Source organism: Notamacropus eugenii, chromosome 1 (assembly GCF_028372415.1).
Source record: "Notamacropus eugenii isolate mMacEug1 chromosome 1, mMacEug1.pri_v2, whole genome shotgun sequence".
Classification (NCBI taxonomy): domain Eukaryota; kingdom Metazoa; phylum Chordata; class Mammalia; order Diprotodontia; family Macropodidae; genus Notamacropus; species Notamacropus eugenii.
In genome coordinates this window covers 108,753,315-108,766,193 of record NC_092872.1, presented here as the reverse complement: position 1 = coordinate 108,766,193, position 12,879 = coordinate 108,753,315, and the positions used below count along the sequence as shown (strand labels likewise).

Below are 12,879 nucleotides of genomic sequence, written 5' to 3'. Positions count from 1 at the left end.
TTGCAGGACAAGAAGACATGATTGGAGTGAATATAACCTTAAAAACTTTTTTTCAGATTAATCTTAAAGATGTTGGTGAATTATATAAAATACAAATTGGACATGACAATAGTAGGAAGGACCCTAGTTGGTACTTGGAAGAAATTAAACTTGAAGAAATAGCCACTGGTGAGGTATTGTCCCTCATAGATGATTCTTGGATAACTGAGAATGAAGATGATGGAGATACCTGTAAAGAAATATCTATTAACACATCTAACAAGAAACCTTTGCCATGCATGTATTTGTGAACTCTTTTATACCTTTTATGTAAAAAGGTTCAATACGCTGAGATTTTAGAAAATTCAGGGTTAAGAGCAACTCTTTTAAACATTCATTTGTGTGTGTTCTTGTGTTTAGGTATAAGTATTATCCATATCTTAAGCTTTAGTATTCCTACTATTTTAGTATTCTTGGCCATATTTGATTTGTATATTTTAATCTATTTTAAAATTAAATTTTATTTTATTTTCAAACAATGATAAATCTTTTTACACTTTATTTCCCACCACCTCCACTGAGAAAGCAAGAAAAACAAATCCCCTCTTATAAGTATGTACAGTCAACCTTAACAATATTACTCATTGGCCATGTTAGAAACATTGTCTTAATTTGCATTTTGAGTGTAACAACTCTCTGTCAGGAATTCGGCATCATGTTTCTTCATGATTCTTCAGGAACTGTGATTGATCATTGTATAGATCAGAGTTCCCAAGTGTTTCTCTCTCTCTCTCTCTCTCTCTCTTCCTCTCCCATCTCCTTTCATCTTTCCCCCTCTCCCCTCTCCTTCTCCCTTTTCCACTCCCTCTCTTTCTGTCTTCCTTCTTCTCTCTCCCCACACAGATATTTTCATATATATTTAATCATCCATGATCAACCTACTCACCATCCTACCTCAATCTCCTCCCCTCCCTGTTAAGAACACAAACCATTTATAATCTGTGAAAGCAAATTTCCACATTGGCCATGTCATTCAAAAGTATGTGTGCGTATACACACACATATATATATAATATATACATACATATATATGTATACATACATACATATATAATACATGTACACATATATGTATATACATGTGTGTATACATGTCTCATTCTGCATTCTGAGTCCTTCATGTCTCTTTTTGAGTTGGGTCCACTCTACTCCAACAGTCCATTAGCTCTTTCTACTCTATCTTTTGGAACCCTACTTCTTTTTTAAACACTTTTTTATATCTAATTTTTTAAAAAGAATCCTCTTGCCTCCTATTAACTGAAGCTGGACTTTCTTCTGAGCTTGAGAGCTTAGAGATATAGCAATTCTGAAAAATTTAGTAAGCCTGTAATGAGCACCTTCTGCATTCAGAGGACTTAATTAGGGACTGAGGGCTTCCTTCTCCCATAGAGCTTAGGGCATATAACATATACACAAATAATTATAATATGAAATAATATTGATCAGTATAATATATGTACTCCCAGCTAGATCTGACCAAAATGCATTCTGAAGAAATCTGTACTAGAGGAGACATTTTTTTAAGGGTAGCTAGAAATCAAATTTTAAGATACTTTAAATAGAAGGCAATTTCAAAAAATGAAAAAGATCATTCTGACACTTATATGACTTGTAAATTGTGGAAAATCAAAATTTCAGATGATTCAAATGTGTAGGTCATTTAAAGGTCAATGGAAAAAAATCACTCAGTAAGAATGAATTATTCATCCTGGCCTTCTCATTTTGTTTAGACAGCTCTCCATAAGCTTTCTCTCTATAAGTTCTCCATAGAACATGTACCCAAGACACTGGAGGCTTTCTTGTGATACACATACACACATATTACAATTTTGTGACTGCAAGGGTTATTCTTTCTCACTCTGGGAAATGTACATGAATTGATATTGCTAGCTATAGAATATATATGTGAATATATGCATTTATGTAAATAACTAAACTTTTTTATTCCCTCATTCTTTGAGTTTGAGAGGTTAGCACGCTTCCTTATGATATCTAAATTAGTGTTTCACATTTAGAATTCAAGTGGAAAAAGCTATAAGTGATTTTTAAAAAGACTTTTCATCCTTACCCTTAAAGAACAGCCCAAGGTCAACCCACAGGCTCTTGCTAAATAATATGAGAGGCAGAAATCCCAACAAAGATTCATTCCTATATCATTTGTCTAGTGTCCTGTATTAATTTTTCTTTTCCTTTCATCCCAAAAATTAATCTCCCCTTATTTTCCCTATAATAACTTCACAGATGTGTCCATCTGGACCCCAAAATCTTCATAACACTTAATATCATAGAAAGAACCTTCCATATCACCCTTGTTGGCTAATCTTAAGCAAATCAAGAAAACATTCCACTCTCACATTCTCATTCCTCTCATTGAATTATTGCATTCAGAAATTCCAAAGTGTAAATCTGGAAATAGAGTCAGCAGAAAAGATCTTGCTCTCTATCAATCACCATTGGAACCATTAAAAAGGAGGGCATGTCTTTAACATACACCAGAGAAGGGAAATATATACAGAAAAGGAAAGCTAGGAAATTATTTTTGAATCTGCCATTTTATTGCAACCCAGAAAACTAAAACGTAATCACCCAACCTAGAGGAAGATTTGGAGGCATACAAGTGTTTGATGCCAGGATCTAATGAGTTGTAAGAGGGATCCTTTAATAAGCCTCTTTTAGACACATAAAGCTTGTAGATAGGCTTTCTTGTCCCCTCCTTAGTGCAGATGGTGGATAACCACATATTTCCTCATTTGGAATGGCATTTGCTGCCAAATGAAGGAACTGAAATGTAAAGGAGAAATTAATCAGATCTTCTTTCTTATTTTTAAATTCCTCAAACTCATTTAGCCCTCATTTTAGTTCCTGTAGTGAATGACCCTAATTTAGTAGGTGTTCCATTTCAATATCAAATTACACATATAACTTATTGTTTGCCTAAAGTAAATAAATCATCTGTCATCACACAGGTAGGAAGTATCAGAGGCTGGATTGAAAAATCCCTTACTCTAAGTCGATCAACAGGCAAACATTTATTAATTACTTTCTATATGTCAGGTATAGTTCTAGATGCTGGAAACTCAAATATAAATGTGAGAGAGTTCCTACACACCTTAGTATCTTTTGAAAGTGTTCTGACTTGCTCAGCAGCCAAAGGGTTTTTCTTATTCATATGGTAAGGGAAACAAAAAGAGTTCTGTGCTACCTCTGAATCAGAGTACCCCCAATTTACAAGTCACCATATTTTTCTGGAAGCAGGTTCCCTAGCTTTTTCAATTTGGGTTACTCGTAGAAGGCACATGTTGATGCACTGGCACTTAGGAGGGAGTTCCCATTGGTCCTGTCTCCATTATACACGTACCCTTAAAATTTGGTCATGCTATCTCCTTAAATTACCAACTGCTAAGTTTTGAATACCTTTTCTGAGCATGATACCTCTCCATTTAGGAAAAGTTGTTTGTGTAGTGCATCTAAGTAAACAGAAAGGAGTCTTTTCCTGTATTTGAGAATGGAGACATCCCTATGACCAACAAACACAAAAGCTCTACATTTCTTACACAAATGAACAGATTGGTAGATGACACCAGAGCACTACTGATAGTGAAGTCTTCTGATAATGTTGCCAAAAGTAAAAATTTAAGATGTCAAGTTGCTTGGTAATCAATTTAAGCATGCCTTTCAATTGACAAACCACCTGAACTGTTTTAATTTTTTTTGGCCTTGTGAATGCATCAGTGTAGGAAGCCACTAGTAAAGAATTTCCTCTACCAATGCAGTCTGGCCCCTTATCTATGTTAAATTAATTATCTGAAACAAAAAGAAACTGAGGCACAAAGTTTTCAAACAAATAATTAGTCTTATAGACTCACCTAGAGTCTTACAGTCAGTATGTATAATAGGCATGCCTAGAACCAAGGTCTTCCAGACTCTTCCTCTAGAGGTGTTTGAATATTGCAATCAAAAACATTTTCTCTAAAATAAGAGAAAAAGAAATAATGTTTCTTTCTTATCCCCCAGGGTTGGCAAGTTCTTTAAAGCCTTCTGTGTTTTTAAAGCAAGAATCAGCAAGAAAACATGTTTTTTAAATTGCCTTCAATTTTTTTTCACAGCTAAAGTAAATTACTTTTGTATGCTTTGTAGCTTTTTCAGAGAACAAACATAGTGCTCTTCCTTCAGTAGGTATAATTATACAATTCACTTTTAAAGATAAGACTAGGTAAAATCAAAGCCCAGGATCAGATTCTGAGCGGTGTTCACTTTGAATGCACTGTTACTCTGTCATTACTTTCAATATTTTGCTGGACTTTTGATTGTTAGGGCACTACGAAGGAAAAAGCAATTGACTGAGGAGGTAAACACATGGATTTTTCATGGATCAATGATTTTTTCTCATTTTACTTTTAACTTTTTCAAATAGTTTCTCAGTTTCTTCCGCAGTTCGCCCCATAGTCTTCCTTAGCCTTAATAATTTAAAAAATGCATTTGAATTTTATATTCATTCAGTTACCTGTCTTCCACGCTCCTCTAAACAAAAGGTTCAAAACAACAGCTCCAACTTCTTTACAATGTTCCCTTTTTCCTACTGGAAGCCCTAGTGAAGATTTAAAGAAGTAACTATTTTCCCTAATTAATTCTTTGTTTTCTTTGGGTAAGCCCCGGTTTAGAGGGGTGAGCCATCTCCATCTCATAAATATATGCCCAAGGGCAGAGTTTTTGCCTTAAAATACAAAGCACTGCGTGCACAGATGTGGGGGGGGGGGGAGAGAAACTACAAAAACCTTGGGTAACCTCCAATTCACTAGTAAACTCTCTCTCTCTCTCTGTCTCTCTGTCTCTCTGTCTCTCTCTCTTTCTCACCCCCCCCCCCCCCACGTACAACTTCTCTCCCTCGAGTACAAATGACCCGATTAAAAGGAGTCCTTTCTAAATACCTCATCCCCAGCTCCCCAAACCCTCCAAGGTGGTGGCGTGCTTCGTGCCTTGGGCTGGGTGTACGGCAGAGGGCGCGGCACTCAGGATTCTTTCTCACTTTCTCTGTAGCGGTGTGTGAGGGTGAGCCCTCCATCCATCCCTCCCCTTCTCCTCCCGGGAGGTTTTTCACCTCCCTGGTGTCTCTCTCTCCAATTCAGGACGGGGCTGGGGCAAGGTCGGTGGAGTGGAAAGAGTCGCACCTGGGAGCTGGAGGTCTTGGGGGGAAAGTTTGGGGAGGATGCATTAGAAAGCAAAGGGAGGGCACTTTCCTTGAAAACAACTGAATTTGAAAGAACAAGCGGAAAAAAAAGGCGATCGGTGGCTCCCGACGAGAGCCAACCATCCCCGCATGATCGACTCCGTGGAGCAGAAGCAGCAGCCGGAAAAAATTAGAAGGCGCGGTCTTTATTGCCAAACAACTTCATCTGCAGCATGAATACCCACCAAGCAGCCTGGGAGCAGACCGCTCCACCAACTTCGGGCCGCCCGGACAGACAAGGCGCTCCTTTGTGTGACTGCAGGGAGGGCGGAGACGCCCCGGCCGCTGCCGGTGCCCCCCCGGCCTCTGCCGGTGCCCCAGGTTCTGCGGGGCAGGGCAGGATCCCTGCCAGGAGTGCGCCGCTAGCCCCGGGCAGGCAGCCGAAGCGGGGGGAGCCGCCGCGCAGCATGGCCCGCGCCGGAGAGGCCCAGGGCTTGGACGCACCGTGGCCACAGCTGGCGGCTCTGTGCGCCGTGGCATTTCTGGTGCATTTCCCACCATTTCTGCAGATGCCTGGGGCCACAGGTAAGACTCTCGCCTCTGCCCTGGTCCCCCGTTCCTCAGTGGGTCTGGCACGGTTCTTCCTCTTTGTAGAAAAGAGCCTGAAGCCCGACGATGTGGATGCATGCTTGGCTCGTCGCTGTGCATGTTAGAGATCCTTTTAAATGTTATATATAGCGCTCGCTTCGTTTTTCTGTGGAGCCTTTGTAGTGTTTTAAATTGTTTTGTTCCCCCCCCCCCCGGGGGAAACGAGAGTTGATGGGGGGGAGGGGTCGTAGCGGTCTGCCTGAAGGGCGAAAAAGGAGGGAGCCTTTTTCCAACTTCCTATAAGAAATATGGCCGGCACTCTGTCAAAATGTGTGCAAGAGCCAGGGTAAGAGTGAGTCTCGACTTTTTAAGTACTCCCCCTTCCCCAAGCCCTGCTCTGGAGAGTCTTCCTAGGCTATTTCTACTCACAGACCAGGGTTCGGGCCAGGCTTCTCGCTCTCCCTGCCCCTGAGGTCCTCTCCTTCGCCAGTTCGGTTATTATTCTAAGAAGGGATTTTTGAGGGAGTTGTTTTGCCAGTCGGTGTGATGGGAGTTGTGGGGGGAGGAGTTTGTGCTCAGGGCGCTGATGAGGGCTTTAATTAAGTCTTGCTTTCCGATGGTCTTTCCGGGTGGTGAATTTGGTGCCATGGAGAGCTGAAGTTGGAATAAGGAGACGAATTCGAATCTAGACTTGGGGCGAGTCTCTTGAACTCTTTTTTCCTCATGAACAATGGTGGTGTCGCTGAAGTACCTTTCAGCTTTGATCCTTTAGGAATGGAAGTTTAGGTAAGGGAATTTTGGAATCAAGAACTTGAAGACCTAATTCTGTAAATGTCTATTTTTTTTAAAGAACTGAATAAAACCAACCTAACCAAAGTCAAAATCCATTGCCTGTATTCCACTGTTGGGGCTCTCCCCTCCTGCTCTTACCCAGGTCAGTAGAGTACGTGGTAGGGGCAATCGTGGACCCGATTCTCCTCAGAAGACAGGCATAAGCGACGGGCTGCGGTTTGTGGTTAAAACCTTGCTACATTTTCAAGTTTGGTTACCTCAGTGATGATGTAAATTGTAACTCTGGGAATTGAACCTGGTTCCCATCGACCTTCCCTTAAAATCCCGGGGGCAGGGGAGTCAAGGAAGCGCTAAGCTCGGGCCCCAGGTCCAGAAAGCCTATTATGGCTCTGCCTGAGCCTCTTTCTCTTCGAGAGCTGGGAGTCTGAAGGGGCTGTTTTTTGATTTGCTTATTTTTAACGGGAGGGAGAAGGTCTGGTCGTGCCTCTCCTGGCTCCTAGTCAGTCTCACTGGTGAGTTTCCCTGGAGGATCCGAGGATGCTGCAGTTAGAGCGGGCCATCGCTGGGATGCCGCTTGACTGGAGGAACCCGTTAATCTTGTAGATCTGCAAATTTGAAAGGGATTTTTCTTCCCTTTGTTGGTTTCCTTTAATCCATTTACCACTCTCCAGGAGGTGACAGATACCTAGATTTCCTGTTATTCAGCTCTGGATCTCGGGTTCTGCCATTTGGTTGGGGGTGGAGAGGGGGAGGAGACTGAAAAATCGTCCTGCTTTCCTCTCCTTTATTTATTTATTTCTTTCTCCCTCCCTCCGAGATTTGGGAGGAAGGCTGAGTTACGTGCTTAACCTTCCGAGTTGGAGGCTTGGTTTTGTCTTTTTATGTCTCTTCCCCAACAAGTCTTCGGGAAAGTGTGTGCATGTGTGTGTGTGGGGGGGGGGGGGGGGGCGCATAACTCCAATAATTACACCCCATAAATGGAAGACTACATTGTGTTTTTGGCCCTTTGGTCTGGGATCTTAGGAAGCTCCGAGGTATCTTCTTCCTCCGCCTTCTCGATTCTCCCCTCACCCCACAAAGCCTCAGGCGACTGAGGAAGATACTGGGTTGATTGTGGGGAGAAAGGAATCTTCTTTTTAGAGGTTGATTATTAAGCAAGTAGGAGAAGTGGAAATGTCTTCCTATTGGAAAGATTGTAGAGTTGTTTATGAAATATTTTTTTCTCCTTGCTGTCTTAGAATATTAATGCCTTCTATTCTGAGGACTGTCGGACCACGCTGCCTTTTCTCCCCTCCCATCGTCTATGCCTGAAAGTTTCTAAACGTGGGCTGATTCAAACCAACCCCTTCCCTCATCTTTCTTATTGCCCCTAGTTTACTTACCAAAAAGTCACAGAAATAGTAACTAATCTTTTACTTCGTATTCACTCGACGACTATACCGACCACCTTAGATATAAAAACTTCAGAAGTTATTTGGCATTATCTATTTTCATATTTATTCAACGAAGTAGCCAATCAAAATGGAAAACTCCAAACATCTGGCAGTTCTTCATGACTGTTGACTTTTCTTTTCCCTTTAAGTGTCTGTGGAGAAAGTCATCTGGGGCTTGGTACGCTATTACTTATACGTTGTCTTTTTATGGGTAATATCTGAGCAATGTTTTTGCAGTGAGGAGTTTGCCAACATTTGCTTGTGGTAGAACTTCTTAATTGATTTGCAAAGGCTGAGACTAACCAGAGCAGACATCAGCTTCTTGTTTTGTTGGGTTTCATGGTTGAGTCTTTTGTTTGCGTTGCAGACATTGGGGAGGTTTATCTGGAGACCTAAACCAAGATTTAGCAAGAATGATACAATTGCAAAGAAGTAGTTTTAAATGCTACAGTACTTTTCAGCAAAGTGAAAGCATCTATTTGTGGAGAATAAGCAAGATTCCTATAGTTAAAAAAGATGAACATTTATACAAGTTATGTTCATAGTGGGTGACCACGCTTGGTTGCTGTGGATTAATGGCAAAATAACTGGCAAAAATATTTTAAAATACAGTTTCATTTTCTCTTTTTTTATCCTTAGTTGATGTATTTTGCTATCAGTTCATCAACATACAATATTCTAAGTAATCCTAGTTATCCATGTTAAACTATGTAAGTCATGAATAGATGAAAATTGATGATTTTCTTTCATGAAAATATATTTAGTTAGCAAATGTTTTATAATTCAAATGCCCTGTATTATATAAGTTAAACGTTTAAAATGTTCAATATTCTGCAGTTCTTACTCTATAGCTCCATGAGCAAGAGACTCCTCATTTTTCCTAAGGGAATAATATGTTATTGCATGGCCATCAGATCTACCAGATGGAATTGTCCCCGTATTTATACATTGCTATATAAATATGTTATATTTAATTAAACTTTAGAAAAAAAAGATTAAAGGGCAAATAATCATGTAATTTCTCACATAGAAATTATACCAGCATACTTGAATATTATTTTTCAATTAAGTCAAAGAAATTCACTGATTTTTAAAATTATTTTGTACTCTCCCATTTTTGACAGTGAATTAATTACCTAATTAGCGGAACTTTGTTTTTTTAAACTTTAAGGTGCTACTAGTGACATAAAAACAAAGTGCCATCAAAGACGAAATGGTCACTTGTTGGAAATGGCATAGTAATGAATGTCCACTTCCCTCAGGTAAACTAATCTCTTTCCCCTTATTTATTTATAGCCACAAGGAAGAGCTATACTCATAGTTCATAAGTGAGCTATACTCATTTATAGAGCTTCTGTGGAGTGTTCTTAAATATGAAAAACAAAATATAATGCTTACATTAGGGGTATCAAAGTCATCAAAATATGGATACTTAACATTGTTAAATACAGTAAAGAGTTGTAATTGTTTATGTAGCTCTGGGGTTTCACAAAAATGCTTGTTTTAAAATTTTACTGATTGAATTTGTAGTGGCAAAAAAGTATACAAATCAAAATCCTGCTTACAATCTAACTTTTGTACTTCAAAAAAATCTTCCAGTGGTTTATAAAAACATGTTTTGTCACAAATGGGGTCATTGTGACTGCCCTGGAATACTGATTTTGTACACGTTTGAATATCTGTGATGGAGAAATTTAATTTTCATTGTCATGATTTTTCTAAGATAATGTTTATTTTCCAAGGGACATTTGTAATATATTAAGGGGCTGGATATCTACTAGTGAATTAGTTGTCTGCTGCTCAGTCTACAATTTTGCTAAGTGACATTTCTGCTAGCTTTTTTTGTTTGTTTGTTTCAGCAGTGTCTTAATTCTATTAATTAAAAAATAAATACTATTATTTAGCTTTTCTTTTCCTATTGTAAATTGTATAGAAATGCAAATTGGGGGTGAAACTCTAAATTATTCCTATTTGGTGCACTGTAGGCTTTTAAAATTCATTTCACCCCAGGCCAGGATGTTAATGGCATTTAACTTTGTCTTTCGTGTGGAAACTTATTTAATTACTTATTACAAAACTAACTTCCTACAACCCTGTAGGCATAAAATCAAAAGAAATGAATCTTCTGTATATTGTTAAAGACTTTTCCTGACATAAATGTTAGTCTAATTTTTAGTTAAATTAGTCAAATTCACAGTGAAGATCTGTTAATACTGGATTTACAACTAGATTCAAAGTTGTAGTCACTGAAAAGAAATTAGTCTGAATTCTTTTTTTTGACACTGCTTCATAATCTTTCATTGTAAATAATTTCACTGCCCAGGCAGTGTTTATTATTGGCAGAGACCTTTTCCTATTTATTTGGTTCATCCCCAGTAAACATAATATACACAGTTACTGATCACATGGCTAATAACTTTGTAGATAGGGCTTTGTTTTGTTACAGGAAAAAGGAATTGTTGAGAATATTCTGTAGTTGTTGGGTAAATTTATTATAATCCTATTTTTTGAAAAAAAGTTGGTCCTACTCTTGTTAATTTTCTCTGCTTATTACTTTGTACAAGGAAGTTGTTATTAGGAAATTTACTGTTTGGGAACAATTATAGTAGCTCTTGGAATCCCATGACACTTGAATACTTAAAAGGTATCTCCAGGCCTTTGTAGCTGTTCTAGAGTGTGTTTGGCAATTTTTGTTTTTCATTGTTATTTGGTCTTCTGGATTTATAGCTAGTAAACGGTGCTTAAAAAGAGTGGTTGATCTGAAAAGGCTGACTTTCTTTGATGGTAATTTTTAATTTTATTTCGACAGTAAAATTTGGTCCCGGTTTAAAGTCAATTACATTTACCAGTGCTTCTAAATACGGCACTAACCATACTAAGTAATAACTCTGAAGTCTGAAGACCTGCTTTCAAATCCTGCCACAAATACTTATTGATTGTGTGATCTTCAGAAAATCATTTAAACTGTGTGGGCCTTAGTTTCCTCATCCGCTAAATAAAGTTGTACTAGTTTGGCTTCAGAGAGTCTTTTCAAGTTTACACTTATGATCTTGAGATTTAGGCTACTGTATTGTTTAATTTACAAGGAAGTTTTAAGGTATGGGTCATCCTGTTTTGTTTTTTTTCCCCCAGTTTAGAATGGAAGTACCATGGATTGATCAAACTACTTATCATGAGTTGATCTAATCTTACTTCATTTTCTAGAAACATTTATCTGGTAAGGTAGAATGCCAAACTGGAAGTAAGTCCAGACTAGAGTGTTCAGTTGTCACAGAATGTATTTTGGCTAAAATCTATTTAAAATCATAGCAGGGTGGTGGTGGTGGTTGTGGTGGTCGTTGTGGTGGTGGAAACACCCAAAGTAATTAAGGAACAATGTTGAGAATTTTAATAATGCTTTCAAAAATAAATAAAAGAATTGTTACTGGGTTCCTTAGTTGCTGTTACATGTCTGAAGTGGGGAAATGAATGGTGAAATCCAAAGGAAAAGATTTAGCTAAATAAAAATAAAAACAGCTAATTTTGCAAATAGCTGGTACTTGCAGAAAAAGAATTTTAAATTCCATTGGATAGTTGTGCCTTTTATTGCTTTAGGAATGAGTGAAGAAACTCAGTCCTATTTGTCAGATGTCATCAGGGACTTTCCCTCAGATTATCAGTGACTTTTTGGTGGTGGTGGAGATGGTGGTGGTGATGGGGAAGAAGTGGTGGAAGAGTGGGAGTTGTCATGAAATTTTGGATTAATATTTTCCACTTCTTTTCTCTGCCCGTAGGGGTGGTTACTTCATTGAGTAATTAATTATTTAAAAAAATAAATAATAAAATAAAATAAAAAATAATAAAGTAATTAATTCCTAAATCACAGGCCATGTTGGTCTCCTGCTCAAGAAGCACAAGTTTCTTTCCCTAGGACTAAATTCAAATTCTTGTTGACATTTAAAGCCCTTTACAATCTGATTCCAGTCTTCCTTTCTATACTTATATTTTGTTCCCCTTCACAAATTCTACAGTCTATCTAAATTGTCTATTTGTTGTTATTCCTGTTGTGGGAGAAATATCTCTTCTCTGAGTTCATGTGGTGGCTAACTGCTGCCAAATATATATTTACACAATGCAGACATTATGGAGATAAAAAAATGTAGGTTTTATTGTTATGCTCAATCATAGTTTCAGGCCTCAGAGAAAATCTGAACCTTGAATAGCACTCTTCTTAGTCAAAATTCCATCAGTGTGTCAGAGAAATAATTCTTTTCCATATTGCAATCTTGTACATTCACATTCCTCTGAGGCCATAAAAGTTAAAGGGAAGATAGATCCATAATCCTACGCTTCCTTCAATGTCATAAAAGTTGAACAAACTTAATAAAAGTCATAATCTCATACGTCCCCTAAGGAAACAAACTTTGTCAAACAATAGGAAACTAAATCAACTTTCAAATTAAACTGACTTCAGAGGATTCAAAGTTCGACTGATTGAGGAGTTGACAAGGAGTCAGAGACAGCTGAGATTCTTCCTCTGGGTTTTTATCTAGGGAATACTTAAGAGTCAAAATACATTTTTACATCCCATAGGGTGGCTTTTGTTGAAATGTGGGTTTTAGACTTTTAGTTAATCAAAAATTGCTGGAGGAATGACCTCTAGTTCTGTCGAATGTGGAAATAAAGAAGGAAATAAAAGATTCCTATAGCTCTCTCATGACTTTTTATCTCTGGTCACTTTACTTTTGTACTGACTTACTAGCCTTGCCTGAAATGTACCCCTTTCTCACCTCCACCTCGCAGAACTTTTAGCTTTCTTCAAAGCTCCCTTACTGTCTTCTGCAGGAAACCTTCCCTGATCTTCCCATGTTCCTCCTCTTT

The 12,879-nt window shown here is 38.3% G+C and overlaps 1 protein-coding gene and 1 long non-coding RNA gene across 4 annotated transcripts in view; one reads left to right on the top strand and one right to left on the bottom strand.

Moving 5' to 3' along the window:
• Positions 1-4,923: 4,923 nt before the first annotated feature.
• ROR2 (receptor tyrosine kinase like orphan receptor 2) overlaps positions 4,924-12,879 on the top strand; it is a 320,282-nt gene continuing 312,326 nt past the window's right edge. Inside the window, exon 1 of one of the 3 annotated variants that reach the window (XR_011967618.1) lies at positions 4,924-5,791. Coding sequence is in view for 1 of the 3 variants with exons in the window: in XM_072611895.1 (XP_072467996.1) it covers positions 5,440-5,791 (352 nt within the window). In the remaining 2 variants the exon portion in view is untranslated. Of the gene's footprint in view, positions 6,581-12,879 lie in introns of all 3 variants that reach the window. The other 2 variants (XM_072611895.1, XM_072611903.1) reach the window with 2 other exon arrangements.
• LOC140505751 (uncharacterized) overlaps positions 7,519-12,879 on the bottom strand; it is a 45,178-nt gene continuing 39,817 nt past the window's right edge. Inside the window, exon 3 of the long non-coding RNA XR_011967648.1 lies at positions 7,519-8,411. This is a non-coding gene — a long non-coding RNA (uncharacterized lncRNA). The remainder of the gene's footprint in view (positions 8,412-12,879) is intronic.